Genomic DNA, 21,313 nt, shown 5'->3' with positions numbered 1-21,313 from the left:
TAAATCACCTGAGAATATGCTGATTTATTTAACTCTCAGGGCATTGCTGTGTGTTAAGGGCTTAATCAAGTTAAAAATAATTGAGGACTTTGGGAAGTACCATGGCTAGTCTATTTGAAAATCCACTTCCCTGCCAGCTCTGTCTCATTCTGTTGACAGACTATAGACCCTTCTTTTCATCTCTTTCCTCTTTTTTACAGCTTAGCCTGGTCCCTGAAGGAGTATGCTCTTTCTAGAACATAGATTATGCACTATACACAAGGTGAAAACTTTACACATTCTTCCTGTTGTCATCTGAAAGATTTTTCTACCTGGAAGGAATAACTTATCTCACCTTTCACTCTCAGATTGGTTTTACTTAGAATTCCTTATGAGAACCAACATATTTAAACTTTATGGAGGAAGATAAGCTGAAACTTTTGTGCCTCTTTAATTTGCCTTTTTCCCTAGTAAGATTTGTGACAGCTTTCCCCGTTGCTGTTATCCATTATCGAAATTTAACTAAACTTTGAGGATTTGTGATTTCAGAAGCATCATCTAATTTTCTATGTAAAGGGGAAAAAAAAAGCTAAAAGTAACGGGGAAAGCTGAAGGCGTGTATAGCACAGAAGAGGAAGATCTGTAACCATGCAAGAGACTATGTGGTCACTCCATTTAGTGTATGTACTTCAAACTGGAAACAAACTAAAGAAGTAAAATAGATCTCTTTCAGATAGCTTCCACAGGTAGTCAATCTGTTCATAAAAAATTGCATACTGCTTTAAATTGTCACAAATCATCTTTTTAGTTATTTTTCATCTAGTAGTTTTTTATCGTAATCATCATCCAGAAAACATCTGTTAGGTACTTCCTTGGTACAGAGGGTGCTGGTTAGAGTTAAAATGACAGCATCTTTGCCCTTCAGGAGCTTTACAAAAGAAAGGTGTCTTAGATCATCACTTATAAAAAGTCTTGCAAAACATTCGGAAATACAGTATGTTAGATAATCAAATAAGGAAGTACATTCAGCTTCTTAAAAAGTCACTATAAAAGTCCAAATGTCAATATTCGAATACTTTGGTTTGAGCTACATTAATCCATAGTGGTGACTGTTCTTCCTGTATCCAACGCTCACTAGCTAAAAATTGTTGCAGGTTCCAAATACGAATATTAAAATACTGTGGGGAAAAACTTAAGAAAAGTTTTATTTAAAAGAACTTAGAGCTGCTTTCTGAAAACACAGATCAAGGGACCAGCAGGCAAGGGTAATTCAATTTAAAATCATTTTGCACGATAGAAGACGGCTTCCCTCTCACAGCCCTGACACACTCACCACTCAAATACTTCCCAGAAGTGCTGCTGGAATCAAATGACCACCATGCACATTTACAGGGCGGTACTGGTAAAAGGTTATGCTGAGAAACTAGAGTTACGCATCAAACTCTATTTCAGTGACATCCTTTGAAGTTTGGAACTCAGCACCAAGGCTGTTTCGGCACCTACACAGTACACGGAAGGACAACGTGTTCCTTTCTGGCTAAAAGGCCAATAGCCAGCAGTATTATAAGAAGATGCAAGTGGCGAATGGCTCAGTGGAAAGTGGCAGCCCTTTGGAATGTGATAACTAGTGTAAGACCTTCCCACTAAAATCACAAATAAGGTGATGTTTATATGATGGCCCACCTCTTATTGAGGAAATGTGGTATGACCTTTAATGTCCTTCTTCATTTCCGCAGTTAACAAATGAGAATTTTATCAATTTCACAGTTTAAAATTCAGGACACATTAGAAGTTTTATAAAAATTTTCAATGGAGTTAGAAGCATTTTAGAAATTACACCTAAAAGCAGTCAGTGAGAACACCTGCCAAACCAGGTTTGAGATTCCTCCCAATCTCCTCCTCTGGGTCCCACTTCACCCCCAGATAGTAGAGACCTGAGACCTCAGCACAGATCTCCTTTACATTTTGATCTGTTTGTAATGTGATCATTAGTTCTACTTGAGGTCTTATTCTCCTGGCCTCTGGCTACCTCTCCAGGGTCATCTCCGTTCCTGCCCTTTCTCAGCTCCTCCAGCACCACGCTCAGCACCGCCCCGTCCCTCCCTCAGCCCACACCAGTTTGGCCCGGCTGACAACTGCTCGTAGGTCACACGTCTGCTTACGGTTCATTCTCAGGGCCACCTTTCCTGATCGCACGCACCAGGTGAGGTCTCCCTCACCTGTGCTTTCAGGCCATCCTGCTGTTGCCCCTGGTTCTCCATGGAAACGCCCATCTCACTTTTCTGAATTTATTATTCACAGTAACAAAAAAATTCCCTGGCAAACTGTAAGCTCCATGAGTGACTGGGCCCGTCCTGGGTACAACCCTATCACCAGAGCTTCATATAACGTATGGGACACGGTAGGCTTAGTGAGTTAAGTTGTGTGTGTGAGTGTGGGTGTGTTTAAGGTTTTAGCATTCAACCAGGTTATCTTAGTTAATTATGAGCAAATTAGTAGACTGTGCCCACTGTGCTGACACTTCTGTCACTAAACGAATGGTGAGCTAAAACTACTGACTGACTACTCCACTCACCAGGGACTCATAGAACACCAGATTACTTAAGCTGGGCAAAGAGAGATATGATGCATCTTCTCATTTATACTCCAATAAATAACTAGTTTTCTTTGTATCTTTCTACCTTTAACTGTAAAATAGGATTTAAAGGTCGAATGAGAGAGTAGTTTAATAAACAATATTTGAAAAAAGAATGATAGTATTAGCAGAACTACATCTCATATTTAGAGATAATTCATGACTATTAACTAGTTTGCATGCTTTAACTATGACACGTATATACACAAATGAAATTTCTTTCTTAACTGTTTACTAGAGATTGGAGGTGGTGGGAAATGATATGAAAAGGGAGCATGTTACAATAGATACAAATTAATAAAGGAGATAGTTTGGACTATACTACTTCATTTATTATTTTAATACTGGTAATGGTTAAAAATATTGGAACAATGTATTAAGAGCTGACAATAATTATTTAAGTAGCAAAAAGAAATTTTGAAGAGGTAAATAATTTCCCATTCCTGTTCAAAGTATCTTCAACATTGGTGGAAGAGCATCTTTAAGGTTTTAATCAATTAGCACTCTCCTATACAGGAACTCTAATGTGAGAATCTGAGGGAATGCTGTGGATTCATACATCTCTAAAAAAGGTGCCATAAATACTGTTCTCCAAGAGACAAATTTCTCATAATGACTAAGATGGAAAATCCTTCAGGCAAATTAGTGCAATATGTAGAAAATTCAGTACTATTCACAAGAGATTCACTAATAACAAAGGTAATATAAATAAGTGGTTTTAATTATGATTTTCACTGTAAATATAAAGATGCAGACATATATGTAAATCAGCAGAACTACATTTAATGAATCCAAAAATGTGTGTCCACTGGCTAACAAGAAAACAGTGCAGCATAAACACCACTTTTAACTCCACCCACCTTTCCTGTTTTGGCAGATTCGCCTCACTGAGGCATTGTGGGAGAATCTGCGTTATTTCTACGGCATTCATGAGGTTCCCAATGAGGACATTCCTTACAAAGAAAGGCGGAACTATCGTCCGTAAATAATATCAATGAAAAGGACAAACCACAGGAAAATTTTAAATTATTTACTGATAAATTCTCTTTGCATTTAATATCTCGTCCTGTCTGAGTGGTCTCTTACTGGGATACACTGAATTAGGAGATACAATAGCAACTTCTTATCTTACGTCTATGAGCAGAATTGTCTCTCCCCTTCATGGGGAGTCCAGATGTGCTGCCCTCAAAAGACACTCAGATACTAATTCCAAAAATAATCTAAACACATCCATTTCATCTCAAATCTGAGACTTCCTTTGTTGGTAATTCTATAGAGAGAATATAAGGTCAGTCAATAAGACAGACATACCAAAAAGATGCCTAAGCCCTATAAAAATTAAAGAAACAAAAATAAAAATTTCCAAAAGGAGATTAAAAAGTGATCGCTGTAGACCTGAGAATTATCTTGTAGTAAATTGAATTTGGGGCCCTAGTTATTTACACCTCCCTCTGGCCATGCCTTCACCATGTAACTTTACAGTTTCTCTTCAAAGGAGAGATATATTTTCCCCAACCCCATATAGCCTAACACTTGCTTTGGCCAATGAGTTGTGGGCAGAAGGGTCTGTTAGTTCTGCAAAAGCTCTTAAGTGGCATTGGGGTTTCTGTTTGCCTTCTTGCTCTTCTGGCATTGCCATGAGAAGAAATGAGAGGCACATGGAGCAGAACTGGGCCTAACTCACACTGGAGCCAAGTCCAGCCAGACCTGCATCTAGAAGCAAAGCCACCCAGGCAAGTCCAGCCTAGATCAGTCATCTACCATCCAATCCACATGCATGGAATAAATAAATGCTTATGCTTGAATGTTACTGAGATTTTTGTGGTTATTTGTTACACAGCATTATTGTGAGAATAGCTAACTGATACACTTATACATTAAAGTGAGCAAAAGGGGTATGCATTCTCCTTTAGGAGTCTGAAAAAATATTTCCTTCTTGATTGATTGTTTATTTATTTACCAAGGAAAGTCAGTAAATGCACATCTGACTGATAGAGAGAGAGTTACATCCAATGAGTTCATTCTAGGTTGGCCTCTGACTTACTTTTTTCCTTACTATCATGCTAATAACTGTATTAACTTTCAAATGTTTACCTTATTCTCTCATGTGTTGGGGATATCAATGTGGCATGACCTCATCTGTAAACTTGTGGAATTAAATTAGATCAGTGGTTCTTGAATTATTCTTCAGGGACCCATGGTTCCAAAGAGGTGTTTGGAGGAGTATAGCATGATGAAAGCAGGGGAAAAAAGGTAAAGAGTTGGAGTGCTAACTTATCAATTGCAAAATTCGACCTTGATCTGTTTTAGATAGTTAGACTTCATTTGAGAAATCAGTTCCACTGTTTAAAAATTAAAGTTAAAAACTACTGGGCAAAATGCTTTTTAAAGTCTTCTCATACTGAAAGCACTATGATCACATTTTTTGTTTTGACTACCCCCTTCTCTTTCTCGCTATTACCATGTCCTTAATTTCAGATGCCGACTGTCACCTGAAGTCTTGTAATAACTTCCTAACTTGACTCCCTGCTTTAAGTTACAAGTTGTGTCATTTCATTCCTCTGCTTAAAACTAGAGTAAAACTAAACCTAGTGGGGCCTCGAGGCTCTGATTCTCTCTTCAGTCTCCATTCCTGCCCCTCTTTCCTCACTACTTATTTATTATTTAATTTTTAATTTTTTTTATTTTTTTATCTTTATTGGAGTATAATTGCTTTACAATGTTGTGCTAGTTTCTGCTGTACAACAAACAAAGTGAATCAGCTATATGTATACATATATCCCTATGTTCCCTCCCTCTTGAGCTTCCCTCCCACCCTCCTTATCCCACCCCTCTAGGTGGTCACAAAGCATCGAGCTGATCTCCCTGTGCTATGCAACAGCTTCCCACTAGCCATCCATTTTACATTTGGTAGTGTATATATGTCAATGTTACTCTCTCACTTTGTCCCAGCTTCCCCTTCCCCCCTGTGTCCTCAAGCCCGTTCTCTACATCTGCATCTTTATTCCTGCCCTGCCACTAGGTTCATCAGTACCGTTTTTTAGATTCCATATATGTGAGTTAGCATACGGTATTTGTTTTTCTCTTTCTGACTTACTTTACTCTGTATGACAGACTCTAGGCCCATCCACCTCCTTACAAATAACTCAGTTTCATTCCTTTTTTATGGCTGAGTAATATTCCATTGTATATATGTGTCATGTCTTCTTTATCCATTCATCTGTCGATGGACATTTAGGTTGCTTCCATGTCCTGGCTATTGTAAATAGTGCTGCAATGAACATTGTGGTACATGACTCTTTTTGAATTATAGTTTTCTCATGGTATATGCCCAGTAGTGGGATTGCTGGGTCATATGGTAGTTCTATTTTAGGTTTTTAAGGAACCTCCATACTGTTCTCCATAGTGGCTGCACTAATTTACATTCCCACCAACAGTGTAGGGGGGTACCCTTTTCTCCACACCTTCTCCAGCATTTATTGTTTGTAGATTTTTTGATGATGGCCATTCTGACCGGTGAGAGATGATACCTCATTGTGGTTTTGATTTGCATTTCTCTTAGTGATGTTGAGCATCTTTTCATGTGTTTGTTGGCCATCTGTACGTCTTCTTTGGAGAAATCTTTCCTCACTTTCCGTTCCGGTTTAAAGCATACCCAGCTCTTTCCCACCTCAGAGCCTTCTCATAGGCTGGTCCCTCTGCTCCAATGCTCTTCCTCTATTCTTCAATGTCAACTTCTAACTCTCCTTCAATTCTCAGTGTCCAAGTCATCCTCTCAGAGAGGCTTTTTCTGATCAACCTAAACGATCACAGGTCCCTCTGTCCCCATTACTCTCTATGATTCATACTGTTCATTCCCCTTCTTTGCACTTATCATGACTTACAGTTACAGGAACATTTGTTGGTTGCTTTTATTATCTGACTTTCCATTGAGTATGAGCTTCATGTGGCCAAGGGCCAAGTTGCCTGGTTTATTTTTGCATTCCCAGGACCCAGAGCCTGGCACATAGTACCTACTCAATAATATAAATGAAAAAATGACTTTCTTAGCTTTTATCAGTGTGCTTTTTTTCCCACTACTTTTCTATGCCATATAGCATTTCCCTGTTAACATGTGATCCGTTTCTGATATGCTTATACCTGCTCTCTCTCTTAGTTACCTCCCTTAATTCATGTATAACGTTCCTTATACTCCTGAATATCAGAATTTTCTCCTTCCATTTGCTTTATTTATCATACTTCCTTCCTCTCATTCTTTTTGTTGACCAGTGGCCATGACCTGATCTGTTCTAGGACATTATTATCCAGCTAGTCCCAAATCTTACAATTAGGTTATACCCACAACCAACATAACAATAGCAGTTACTCAAGGAATGAGATCTGATACCTACAGAAGTAAATACTTATGTCATTTAACAGAGGTGACTGAGGGATTTGGGAAATACCCAAATTTCAAGCAAGGCGACCAGGATATAGTTTCAGGAAAACAATGACCAAAGTTATATTCTAACGAATTTCATTATTCTCTGTCAGAAGAAGAGAAAAAAAAAAAAGTGTATGATTTGTGTATAGCCTAGAAAATAGGGATGCAATGGACAAGAATGTGGAGTGTCTTTCTAGCAACGGCCAGAGTAGAGACGGCAGATCTGAGGAACGGTAATGTCACGATCACTAGAGAAGTGCAGTCTGTTGGGGCCAATAGGTCGATCATAAGCTCTCGCTACAGTTTGGATGCTCTGAGAGTCAGGCCTGAGGCTTCTCCCTAGAAGTGAAAAACCTGGCATTTTGGCTTAAGGCCAAAATGTCTTCAGTGAGTTTGTTTGGTATGAGTCAAGTTACAGAAATTCAATATATTCCGAGTTTTCTGAAAACATTTAGTTTCTTGATCGACAAAGCTAAGATCCATACCTTAAACCACAATTCAGAAAAAAAAAAAATGCCCTGGCCTAAGCAGTCAGTAGCCTTGCTTGGACACCACCTCTATGCAGGTGCCTAGCTTTCTTTCTCATTCTCATACGAACCAAGCGTAATTTCAGAACATTTTCCACATCTATCGCCATCTATCAGTTGGCCATAAAGCACTTGTGTGAGTACGTGATTCCACAGAAGGGAGTTAGGTAATACAAGCATTTTTTTGTCACCCAGACAATCAGGGTGAAGACACAAGTCCACAGCCTCAGCAAACACGCTTGTGGGTGTGATTCTAGGGTTCCCCTTTTATCCAAAATGGAACGTTTAGATAATGTCTTGACAAGCTGTCTGGAGGGTCATCAGCTACTTGCAGTGATCAGCACAGGGAACAAGCTCATGAAGGAAGGAGTTAAGAAAAATAAAAATTTTCAAACCTGGGACTGATATCTTCCCCACAGTCGGATGTTTCATCTCCACAACGAGGCCATTGTGCAACACCTGAAAATGTAAAAACAGAGAGAAAAATTACTCACAAAGTAAAATTATCTCCAATCTCAAGGAATATGCAAAGCCACCTGTTCAATCCATTGAAGAAAGATATTACAAAACACAGATTTTTTTTTCACATCTTTATTGGAGTATAACTGCTTTACAATGTTGTGTTAGTTTCTGCTTTATAACAAAGTGAATCAGCTATGTGTATACATATATCCCCATATCCCCTCCTTCTTGCGTCTGCCTCCCACCCTCCCTATCCCACCCCCTCTAGGTGGTCACAAAGCACCGAGCTGATCTCCCCGTGCAATACAGCTGCTTCCCACTAGCTACCTATTTTTCATTTGGTAGTGTATATATGTCCATGCTATTCTCTCACTTGAAATGTTCCTTTGAAAGTAAATATTTGAGGTTAAAATGTTTCCATCTTATATTAAACCCAGTGAAGCCAAAAAGAATGAGAAGACTCAAGGGCTAGCAAACTTGACTTTTATAAAGTCTTCCCACCCTTAAAAATGTTATTTGCTCCTAAATACAGGGTATGAGTTCCCCCCTTTCATCTATGCTTGATCCTCTGAATATTAAAGCTCAGCCTTTTCCTGCATGACCTCATAGCAGGATTGGGCCAAGGTCAACTGCAGAAGGACAGGATGGGAGGAACCAGGAACTGGAACAGAGGAGCCCTGGAAGTTTATTCAGCGGAAGGGGTGGGGAGTCAGTCCAATTTGAAAGGTGAATCAGAGTACCCAGAAGGCCCAGTGACTGTGGGAAGGAGATAGATCAGAGCTGCTGTGACAAGCAATGAGCAGAGCCAGCTGACAGGGAGCACAGAGTAGGACCAGGTCAGAGGCCTGAGCAGGAGACTGAAACCAGAGATGTTCTCAGGGGTAACAAGACCTTACTCGTAAGACTAGGTTTCATAACTAGGACTCCACTACCCTGGAGTCAGCGGGATGGAGACAACTGAGAAAACAGAAAGCCAGGAACCCCATCCTAGAGGGCTGATTCGATCTCATGCATTGGACCAAGATAGGTATTTGGTGTCCCATCAAGACCACAAGGTAGACTTGACCTCGGGGTTAAGACTCAAGGCAGTTACTAGGACAGGGACGTTCTAGCAGAGCCCAACCAACAGAAATGTGACTTGATGCTGAATTGCTCGGCTACTGAAACAGAGCTACTTAAATCCTTGGTACCGTAGTTTAAATCCTTTAAACTACGTAAATCCTTGGCTGTAGTTTTTCCCAGGGGGTGGGCAGGAAAAGAAAATCTGCCAGAGATCAAGTGCCCTCCAGCTGTAGGTAAAGGATGAGATGAGGGTATGGAACTAGATTCTAGAACATAAAACACGAATTACTGGAGGCAAAATGTTCTGTCGTACACAAATGAAAATGCTACAAAGTTGTCTTCTTTTGTTAGTTTGGTTTTTAACAACTGGAGGCTACCTGAGTATAATGTCTCAAAGAACCCCCAAATTCAGTTTTTTATTACTATTACTGGATCTTCAGTGAGACACATATGGGTGACTTACATATGAATAGTGCTTCACCTGCACTATCTACCAAATGCAGAGCTTCTCTCTTCCTGTTCCATACAAAGAAGTATTTCAGTGGCCCAGTGAACCTGCGGACCACAATTTCATGCTAATATCCCAAAGAGTAGCAGTAGTAATGGTACTCTAGCATTCTGAGCCTCAGGTAAAAGCAAGATCTACACATCCCTATCCGTACCATAATCTTCCCACAGAGCAAAAGAGCATGAAATAAATGAACCAACAAAAATGTTTTCTCACTCGGAATACTCAGGGAGAGAGGACAAGTGTCTTGGCTTTTATCCATTTCCGGTGAGCTTACAAGGTCACGTGATGGAATAAGCCATCCATACGACAACCTCCTGGATGACTTTTTAAGGTTAGAACTGTAACTCTGCCTATGGCTAAATATCCTGGCTTCCACTGTTTTCTCTGGGAATGGTCACCACTTTGGGGGCGATGCTCTTTACACGACCATGTCAAACCTCCCCACTGAGGGTGATGCCACACCATAAGGAGATCCTTGCTAGGGATGCCTTGCTTTTCTTTTGGAATTGCCAGCTTTGCACCCAAGAGCTGGCCAGAGAAAATTCTTGCCGGTGTTCGAGCTGTGCTATAATTTAATTCTGGTGTGCCTCATTTCTCAGCACCCGCCCAGCACAGCCCCCTCCTTCGTGGGGGTGAGGGCTAAAAGCCAACGCGAGGTGCTAAATCTCAGTTCTACTGAGGACAGGAACAAAAATACCACGCTAAATTTCACTCGAAACAATTATCTGCACACTGAATCATTCTTCTCTTCTCGTATCTCTGTTGCCCTCCTGACTACCTCTTTGTAATAACGCTGCAGTGCTACTCACAAAAGACAAAAGTGAGTGTTCTCAGCTAAATATAACTTAACTGATAGTGTTAAAATTAATTAACGCTGAATTTTAATCATGTAGCAAACGTTAAGTGTCAAACGTGAAGGGGTAGTTGTTAAAGGTCAAGGGACATACGTCAAAGTTTGTAAAGCAAAAGCTAGCAGTTGATTGAAGTTTTTCGTGGAAGCAGCTTAAGGAGTGTAGTTCCTTCAGCTCTAACCCTCACTGCTGTCTATAGGTGATATTCCCAATATGAAACTTTCTTATCTAACTGGATCAATTCCTTTGCATTGACAATTGTTCAGTTTTAAGCAGAAATGCAAATTCTTCTTACGCTTGAAAGGAAGGTAACTGCAGCTTCTCATTTGCTGTAGTAGTTTGTACAATTATGAGGCAAATGGGCTAGTCTGAACTCCCATCTTCAGAAAGAATTGACTTATCTCCCTGCTTGGTTGCCACCCACCTTTTTATGTGAAGTCTGAGGTCCACCAAATTCCATTGGCTTTCTTCATGAATCAGGTCAGATTATCTCAGAACAACTGAGGCTGTGGCACTGCTGTCTCTGGAAACCCTGCCTGATGACTCAGAACCTTGGAAAACTCTCCAGCCTTGTTTGTGGGGCAAGTCCTGCTCTGCTTCATAACATATTCAAGAATCTCAGAACCCAGGCAGTCTGTCTGGATTTTAACATAACTCTCTCCCGCTGCACTTCAGGCCTGTGTCACATCCTAACTTCACCAGAAATGCAGGAACTGCCACTTGTCACCATTTGTATGACATTTCTTTGGGAATAGTTACTAAATGTTTCCTTTTCCTTTTCTCATCCAGGTGCAACGCCCCATTCTCTATTACCTTAACCAAGAAATTCAAATGTAAAGTGCTTCTTTTTCTGACCATTAACAAAGGAATGGGGACCTCAGCCTTAGGGACCTCAAACTGCCATTTTCCTTGAAGGAAATTTCATGCCTGGAACCTCAGTCTGGCCATTCAGGATATTCTTTGTTTCATAATTAGTTATTTTAAAATAAGGCAAGGGGCCTTCCCAAGAACTCTGATGTAGATTTTGTCCTTCTTTTACTTATTTTATCCTCCTTCGATCCTTCATGGATTGGTAGCTCTTCTAAATTTCATTTCTTCTTGAAATTTCAAAAGCCTATTCTTGACAAGAATAGAATTGTAGACACTGCACCCATCTCTCTAGCAAAGTATCAGGCCTATTTAAAATAAGGTCTCTCTTTCTTCTTCAAGAGTTTAACAGATTGACAGCCTAATGACAGAGTCAAATGGTAATGTATTAATGATGGGGGGGGAAGAGAAAAATGTATACCTTAAAGCAATGTGGGAAATAAAATTTTAAGTGGAAGTGAGAAAGTCTTTTTATAAAGTCCTATGGCAGGAATGGCAGCAAAAAGCCTGTAATATAGCAGTAGCAAGAAAAAAAATGTTGAAAAAAACAAAAATCAATACTCACTATATAAGCAGTGAAAATCTCTACGGAAGGCAAGAGATCTGAGTCCAGAGTAGAATTAGCAAGCCATATTCAAATAGAGTGCCAGCATTAAAAGACGGACACAAATGATATGTGTGAAGACCTTATCAAAAATCAGTGGGGACTTCCCTGGTGGCTCAGTGGTTAGGAATCCGCCTGCCAGTGCAGGGGACACAGGTTCCATCCCTGGTCCGGGGAGATCCCACATGCCACGGAGCAACTAAGCCCCTGCACCACAACTACTGAGCCTGCGCTCTAGAGCCTGCACGCCACAACTACTGAGCCTGCGCACCACAACAACTGAAGCCCGTGTGCTCTAGGGCCCGTGCTCTGCAACAAGAGAAGCCACCACAAGTGAGAAGCCCGCGCACCACAATGAAGAGTAAGCCCGCACTCGCCGCAACTAGAGAAAGCCTGCGCTCAGCAACAAAGACCCAACATGCCAAAAAAAAAAAATCAATGTAATACCCTCAATGACATTAACAATGATGGACAAAAGAGAATTGATCTATCCATTCACTATGAATAGAGACATGAACTATCCATTCAATTTGACAAACACCATAGAGCACCTATCTACTAGACGACATGGGAGGGCTGAGACTAAAAAAGATGAATGAACTGGCATTCAAAGTGCCTATAATTGGAAGGTAGGCAATGAGACTTGAGCCAATTTTTATAACAGCGTACGTTCCATAATGAAGGAGTAATATCCAATGAGCAAAAAGTAAGTAACTCTGTGTACCTTGGAAGGAAGCTGAGGTTGTAGGTCAAGGAGGTCAGTAAAAGTCACAGAACAAAGAAGATACTGAAAATAAAACATTAGGTTGACAATTACAATGATAAATATAATAATGGCAGCTATTGCTCAACAAAACTCCTTAAGGGTCAGGCATTGTGTTAGGAGCTAAAGAGTTACCTCTTAGTGAGAGGATTAACTAGACTAGGTAGAACTACTGTCACCTGCATTTCCACTGATAAAGTGATGGAAGCCTAAAGAGGTTAAATACTTGCCCAAGGTTTCATAATTAATAAGTGGCTGCCCTTGGATTATAATTTAGGTGTATCTGATCCTAAACTCTTAGCCAGCTGGACACTTAGTAAAAGAAAAAAACAGATGAGCGTAATTTGATTTACCATTAAAATAACTAGCTGATGTGGTCAATTCTGTAAAACAAATCAGTCAGATCACTGGGGGGAGGCGACAGGTAATCCGCCAAACAGCTGGCTTTGCACCATGAAGCCCAATTAATTAATGAACTGAACTGTTCCCTTCTAGGTAGCCAAGGATAGTCTGGCTCCCACAGAAATAAAGGCTGTGGAAAGAGGAAGGATTTTGGTCCCAGCCTAGCACAGATGTTGAAGGGGACAGACCTAGAGGGTGACCTTGGGCAAGACACAAGTTCTCTGAGGGTCAGAACCCTCCTCAGTCAAAAGGGGGCAATGATACCTGTATCTCAGGCATTTGTAAGGATTAAGTAAGATGAGGAGTGAGCAGTGAGCGTGGTGCCTTGGACAGAGTAAGCTCAAAATAAATGGCAACTGTTCATCATTATTGATAGACTAGGTTAAACTCTGGCTCCACCAAGGATGAGCTTGTGGCTTTGGGGCACATTCACTCATGCAACAAACAAATGTTAAATGTATTAACGGTCATGATTAATAATAAGTATTAAATGCATATTAATGTGCTGGACATTGTTAAGTGCTAAGGAAAAACTGGGTCACAGAACAAGCAAGGTCCTTGCCCTCAAAAAGCTTATAGGCCTGTAAGGTGGACTTCTGAATTAAATGATACACACTGGTCTATTATTATTACATAATATCTGTTTAGTTCTCTGTTCTATTTCCAGTGTCTTGAACGTTATCTGGCACTATCTGGTAGATGCTCAATAGTATTTTATAGGGTCTATTGAATTAAATTATTTATTTGTTTGTTTAATTAAGTAGCAAGTAGCTCCTTCTGGTTTCTTTATTATATGGGTGGGGGAGTTGGAGGGAGTTCTCTGTTTTAAGCTTTTAATAAATACCTAAAGTTCTCTAGACACAGAACTATTTTACTGGGTTTCCAAAATATATTCACTTTTAAGAACTTAGTTATTAAGTCCCATTGTTGCCCTGCAATTCCCTCAGTTTCCTAAAGCTTTCCAGGTGATCTTGAATCTGTCCTAGATAATGCGCATTCCAGAGGCCATGCTGAAGAAGCTCTGCAAGGATCATGGCCATTAACCATGAAGAAAACTCAAAAAGGGTGACCTATGAATTCAGCAGAAACAACGGGCACGCACATTATACATGTAAAGTCAATCTGCCACACTTGAAGACAATAATCATAGCGTTCTTATTCGTTGGGAAAACTCAGAAAACCATTTTCAAAATAGGCAATAGTATCTTAGGAAGCAAAGGAAGCACTGGAGTAATCTCATTTATTGTATAGTATATTTTATCAATGTAGTCACATCCTTTAGCTCAACAGAAAATAACCTTGGAATAATACTTGAAAAGTTACATAATCAAAGGCATAACTTACAATTAACAAGTTAAAAGTTAATTCAACTGTTACTGAAAACTATGACTACAAAAAAATGCAAAAATAACATATAAATTCATTAAAGAATTGACATGTAATCTCCTAACTTTACTTACATAATGGAAATCAGATTTAAATGCTGACATTTTCGGTTTTCTTATTTCTTTTGAAACAACAACTACTGTAACCTTTTTTCCGGTGCTAATAATGCACACGACTCAGACTTTTCCTTCTTTTCTCTAATTAAAAATATGAATATGAATCATCCAAAGAGGTATGATAATATATATTATTGTTTGAGTGCTAACAAAATGAGCACCCATGCACCCAACACCCAGCTTAAGAAACAGAACATCACCAAAATGTTTGAAGCCCCAAGTTTGTCCCAGTCCCTCCCTCCTCTATCACCAAATAATCACTCTCCTAAATTTTTTATCATTTCCGTACTTTTTAAATATTTGTACTCCACATTCCTTTTCTCTAACAATTTAGTGCTTGTTTCCACCTATTTATAACATGTATATCAGTGAAATCATGAGTATGTATTCTTCTCTGATTTACTTTTTCTCTTAACATTGTTAGTGAGACTCATCTATTTTGAAGCTTGTGGCCATGGGCCAATTATGGCCATTAATGTAAAGTATACTATTATACAAATGTATCGTAATGTATTCATTCATTCTGCTCTTACGTTGTTTCCAGTTATTTCACCATGACAAGCAATGCTGGTATTAACCCATCTCTTCATGCAACATACACCTAGAGCTAGAATGGCTAAGACTTAGAGCACATGCATCTCAACTTGTTAGGTAATTTCAACTTATTTTTCTAATTGGTTTACCAACCATTCCCGCCAGCAATGAATATTATTTTTAGTTGCTTTACATCCTTAGCAAAACTTGATAGCATCAGAGTTTTTAGATTTTGCCAGTCTAATCACTGTGAAAATATTGAGGCTTTAGATTGTGTTTTCTTGATTACCAATAAGGTTGAGTATATTTTCCCTGCTTAATAGCTATTTATATTTCTTCAGTGAAACGCTTGTTCAAGTCATTTGCATGTTTTTCTATTGGCTTAATTATTTTTTTCTCATTGATTCATAGAGTTCTTTACATATTCCAGTTATGAATCCCTCATTGGAACATAAATTGAAAATATTACGGCTTTATTTCTCACTCACTTGCTGATGAAAGAAATCAAAGGGGACTTAAATAAATGGAGAAGCATACCATGTTCTTGGATTGGAAGACTCAAGACAGTAAAGATGTCAGTTCTCCTCAGATTTATCTATAGGTTTACGCAATTCTTACCAAAATCCCAGCAAAGTTTTTTGTGTATATAAAGAAGCTTATTCTAAAATTCATTTGGAAAGACACAGGACCCAGAATAGCTTAAATAAGAATAAAGTGAAAGGGAATCAGTCTACCTGATATTAAGGTATACTATATAGTTGCTATATACTTTAAGAGAGTATGGTATTGGCAGAGGGATAAACACATAAATCAATGGAACAGAATAGATGTCAGACATATATCCACACAAATATGCCCAAATAATACCTGACAAAGGTGTAAAGGAAGAAGGATAGCCTCCTCAACAAGTGGTATTGGAACAATTAGGAAGAAAAAAAACAAAAAAACACCCCAACCTAAATCTCATCTCATAACTCATACAAAAGTTAACTCAAAGTGGATCATGGACTTCATTGAATAATTTAAAACTATAAAATTTAGAAAAGAATCTTTGGTATTGCTCTGCAAAAGATCATGTTAAGGGGATGGAAAAAGCTGAGACTAGGAGAAATATTTGCAAGCAATATATCTGATAAAGGACTAATATCTGGTATATATATAAAGAATTCTTACAACTTAAGAGTAAAAAGCAATCTAATTAGAAAACAGGCAAAAGACATAAACAGACACTTCACTAAAGAGGCTATACTGATGGTAAATAAGCACATGAAAAGATGTTCAATATCATTAACCATTAGAGAGTTGCAAATTAAAAGCACAAGGAGATATTACTATAAATCTATCAGAATGGCCACGATTTTTTAAAGTGACAGCAAATATTGGCAAAGAGAAACTGGATCACTCATACATTTCTGGTGAGAATGTAAAATGGGATAGCCATTGTGGAAAACAGCTTGGCAGTTTTTTAAAAAGTAAACGTGCAGCTGCATACGACCCAGCAGTTGCATTCCTGAGCATTTCTCCTTGATAAAGTAAAAGTTATGTTCATACAAAGAACTGCACTTCAATGTTCATAGAGCTTTATTTGTAATAGCCAAAAACTGGAAACAACACAGATGTCCTTCAATCAGTGAATCATTAAGCCAACTGCGGTACATCCATAGTATGAAATACTCACAGACGATAAAAAGGAACAGACTATTGACTCATACAGCAACCTGTATGAATCTTGAGGGAATTATGCTGAGTGAAAATGGCCAGCCCCCAAGGGTTACATAATATATAATTCCATTTATATAGCATTCTTGAAATAATAAAATTCTAGAAATAGAGAATAGATTAGTGGTCAAGGTTAGAGGAGAGATGGGAGTGGAGGAGAGGAAGGTGGGTGTGGCTTTAAAAAGGCAACAAGAGGGATTCCTGTGATGGAACTGTTCTGTACCTTGACTGTATCAATGTCAATATCCTGGTTGGGATATTGTAAGATAGTTTTGCAAGATGTTACCCTTCCCGGAACCAGGGTAAAAGGTGCATGAGATCTCTCTGTATTATTTCTTGCAACTGCATGAGAATCTACAATTTTCTCAAAATAAAAAGTTTTATTTTCAGATGTTTTAAATTTGGATCATAGTTTGTTTTTTGAAAAACTGAATTGAATTTTGTGTATAACATGAAAAGGAATTTGATTTCGTTTTTTCCCTTAGAACAATTTTGAGCAGTCCTTCTTTTCCTTATGAATCTGTAATACTAGCTCTGTTGCAGATCATTTCTACACATGTTGGGCTCTTTGTTCTGTCCTAAGGGTCTGTTTGTCTGCCCCATTGCCGACACCACACTGACTAAATCACTGTAGATTTATCGTAAGTACCAGTGTTTCATTTGTCAAGGTCCTCACCCCACCCCTGCCTTATCCTTTGTCTTCAGGGGTTCCTGGCCCTTTACTCTTCTCTATAAATTTTAACGTCAACCTGTCAAATTCCAGGAAAACCCCATTGGGCAGAAATAACAACCTTACAATGTTACTGTACTCCCCATTAAACATTTACTTTAATAATTTCCATTTATTTAAGTCATTTTTAATATTTTTATAAAGTATAAGCATTTTTCCATAAAGGATTTACACATTTTTCATTAGCTTTATCCCTAACAAAAACAATCTATTTTAGCTGATACGGTAAAATGAATCATTTTTTAATAGAAAACTTTGTTTATTGCTAGCATATAGAAATGAAATTAACTTTAAAATTTTGATTTTATATCTGGCAAACATTCCTTTTTTTTTCTTCTTTTTTATTGGCTGCTTTGGGTCTTCATTGCTACGTGCAGGCTTTCTCTAGTTGCTGAGAGCGGGGGCTACTCTTCATTGCAGTGTGCAGGCTTCTCATTGCAGTGGCTTCTCTTGTTGCGGAGCACGGGCTCTAGGCGCGCGGGCTTCAGTAGTTGCAGCACAGGGGCTCAGTAGTTGCGGCACGTGGGCCCTAGAGTGCATGGGCTTCAGTAGTTGTGGCTCACGGGCTCTAGAGCACAGGCTCAGTAGTTGTGGCACACAGGCTTAGTTGCTCTGCGGCACGTGGGATCTTCCCAGACCAGGGACGGAACGTATGTCCCCTGCATTGGCAGGTGGATTCTTAACCACTGCACCACCAGGGAAGTCCTAAACACTCTTATTAATTTGTAGATTCTGTTAGGTTTTCTATAAAATTAATTATATTATCTCTGAATAATTATAGTTTTGGTTTTCCGTTCTAATTCTTATACCTTTTATTTGGTTTTTTTATATTGCTTGCTAGGACTTTCAGTAAATTGGTGGAGTCTTAGTAGAAAGCATTTTTATCTTTTTCCCAGTTTTAAAGGAAATACACTTAATGTTTCATCATTATGTTTGCACCAAGGTATTGTAGGCACACTTTATTAGGTTAAGAAATCTATTCCTAGTTTGTTGAAAACTTGTATCATAGATGTTGACTTTTATCAAATTATCTTAATCCATTTATTAAGAGGATCATATAATTTTTCTCCATTAATCTGTTAACATGAGGAATTAACTAATTTTCTAATATTGAACCAAACTTACATTTCAAGAACAAACTAATTTTTAAGTTCTGTTTGCTAATGTTTTGTTTAAAATTTTCTTGTATCTATTGCCATGAGATTGGCCTGCAATTTTCCTTCCTTGTATTGACCTTGTTTAATTTTAGTATCAAGAGTAACTTTAAGTCATAAAGGGAGCTACAGTAATCCTCCTTTTCCTATTTTCTGAAAGTGTTTATGTAAGATTGGAATTAACTGGTCCTTCCTTCAATACCTGGTGGAAACTTACCTACAAACCACCTGGAACTGGTGTTTTATTAGTGAGAATGTTTTTAATTATCAATGTCTTTTTCTAATCATACAGGGCAATTCAAATGTTCTATTTTTTCTTGAATAAGTTTCAATTAAACATATTTTGCAAGCATTTTACCACTCCACTAACTTGTCAAATTTACTGTCTTAAAATTGTTTATTACTTGTCATACAATTTTAGAATTCTTATATCTTCCTGGTGAATTGAAATTTGTATTATTATGCAGTTACTTGTTGCAGAGTAATGCATTTTTTTATACATCTTTATTGGAGTATAACTGCTTCACAAAGCTGTGTTAGTTTCTGTTGTACAACAAGGTTAATCAGCCATATGTATACATATATCCCCATATCCCCTCCCTCTTGAGCCTCCCTCCCACACTCCCTATCCCCACCCCTCTAGGTCATCGCAAAGCACCGAGCTGATCTCCCTGTGCTATACGCTGCTTCCCACTAGCTATCTATTTTACATTGGGTAGTGTATATATGGTGATGCTACTCTCACTTTCCCCAGCTTCCCCCCTCACCCCCGCCATGTCCTCAAGTCCATTCTCTACATCTGCATCTTTATTCCTGCCCTGCCACTGGGTTCATCAGTACCTTTTTTTTTTTTTTAGATTCCATATAAGTAGTGTTTTAAAGTTACACTAGCTTAATTTTGGTTTCTATTTTCTTCATATATCATTTTATGCCTATACAGTCAACCTTTCTAAGTTTTAGGTGTGTCTCTTGAAAATAGAAAAATCACAGTCTTTATCTTATTTTTTCTTTGTCTTTTAACTGGAGGATTTCACACATTTACATGAATTGAGATTACTAAAATGTTTGAATTCATTCCTAGCGTCTTAGTGCCTCCATTTGTCCCACCATTAAAAGAAAAGTCCCATTTTGCCTTGTTTGAGATTGATTGAGATTTCCCACATTTCCTAGTTTGAAGATATATATCTATACTTTCACTATTCTCTTCCTCTAGAAATTTTAACATGCATATTTAACTGAACGAAACAGAAATTTGACCAACACCAATCCAGTTATCCTCATGCTAAATTACATGTCAGTTGTTCTCAATTTTCACAGTTCCTGGTATGTGTCTCAGTAATTTTTTCACAATGCTCTTAGGCAAAAAAGAAGAATCTTTTGTTCTGTTTATTAAGTGATTATGTCAAAACAACTTAACACATATTTGTGTCCTAATAACTTAGTAGCCATTTGAAAAAAGCAACAGACATAAATTGAAAGGAAAGGCACGGCATAACTTCTCAGATCTCGGAATAAAATTGAATACTTTCACTCTCATTTCTTGTTTCATATTGATTTTATCTTGGTACTTTTTTTTCACAGAAACATCCATCCAAAAACCCAGTTTCAAGAAGAAATAATGTAATCAAAAGGAACGTAGTACAATTCAATACTGAAACCATAAACTGCCTTGAGCTAGCATTCCATGCTGTCCAATAGATATTGCTGTGTCCCTTAGAAAATGTTAACATCTTCTGGTACCCCTGTGCATTTATGGGGATGCCACAGCTGCCTCAGTATATAGATTGGGAACAACAATTATATGCTATTGTTCAAAATTTTGGTTCTATATCTTTTTTTAATTCAAAAATTAGACAGTATTAATATCGTTTTCAGAGTCAATGTTTTTAACTTACTTCATGTCTACCAGATTTTTTGCTCATTTTTTTTTTAAATCATAGGACTTCCTTCCATGGTTGTGGTCCCTCTTCCTGAATAGTCATTAGAATTTCCATAGTCATCTGTTTATAGTAAATTCCCTTGGTTTTTATCTTCTTAGAAGTTACATTATTTTGCTCTCATTCTGAAAGATAGCTCTACTGGTTACACATTTCTAAGCTGACAGTTTTTTTCTTTTGGCACCTTGATGATATTATTCCACAGTCATGTGGTTTTCATTGTTGTTTCAAGAAGTCGGCTGTTGGTCTAATTGCCAATCCTTTGTAAGTACAGATCTGCCTCGACTTAATGAGGCAGTTATGTCCTGATAAAGTCACCATAAGTCGCAAATGCATTTAATACATCTAACCTACCAAGCATCACAGCTGAGCCTCGCCTACCTTAAACATGCTCAGAACGCTTACGTTAGCCTACGGTTGGGCAAAATCTTCTAACATAATGCTGATTTTATAATACAGGGTTGAATGTTTCATGTAATTTATTGAATACTGAAAGTGAAATACAGAATGGTTGCCTGGGTACAGAATGGTTTTAAGCCTCTTGGTTGTTCACCCTCGAGATCTAGTGGCTGACTGGGAGGTGTTTGCTGCCGCGGCCCTGAATCACAAGACAGTATCTACTGCATATCACTGGCCCAAGAAAAGTTCAAA

The 21,313-nt window shown here is 38.3% G+C and overlaps 1 protein-coding gene across 2 annotated transcripts in view; it reads right to left on the bottom strand.

Moving 5' to 3' along the window:
• Positions 1-21,313, bottom strand: part of SUGCT (succinyl-CoA:glutarate-CoA transferase) — a 781,582-nt gene that overhangs the window by 202,457 nt on the left and 557,812 nt on the right. For both annotated transcript variants that reach the window (XM_036863201.1, XM_036863202.1), the window contains exon 13: positions 7,960-8,023. In XM_036863201.1, coding sequence (XP_036719096.1) covers positions 7,960-8,023 — 64 coding nt within the window. The remainder of the gene's footprint in view (positions 1-7,959; positions 8,024-21,313) is intronic.

This window comes from Balaenoptera musculus, chromosome 9 (assembly GCF_009873245.2).
Source record: "Balaenoptera musculus isolate JJ_BM4_2016_0621 chromosome 9, mBalMus1.pri.v3, whole genome shotgun sequence".
NCBI lineage: Eukaryota > Metazoa > Chordata > Mammalia > Artiodactyla > Balaenopteridae > Balaenoptera > Balaenoptera musculus.
The sequence above is the reverse complement of the archived record's forward strand: the minus strand, read 5'-3'. Positions and strand labels throughout refer to the sequence as shown.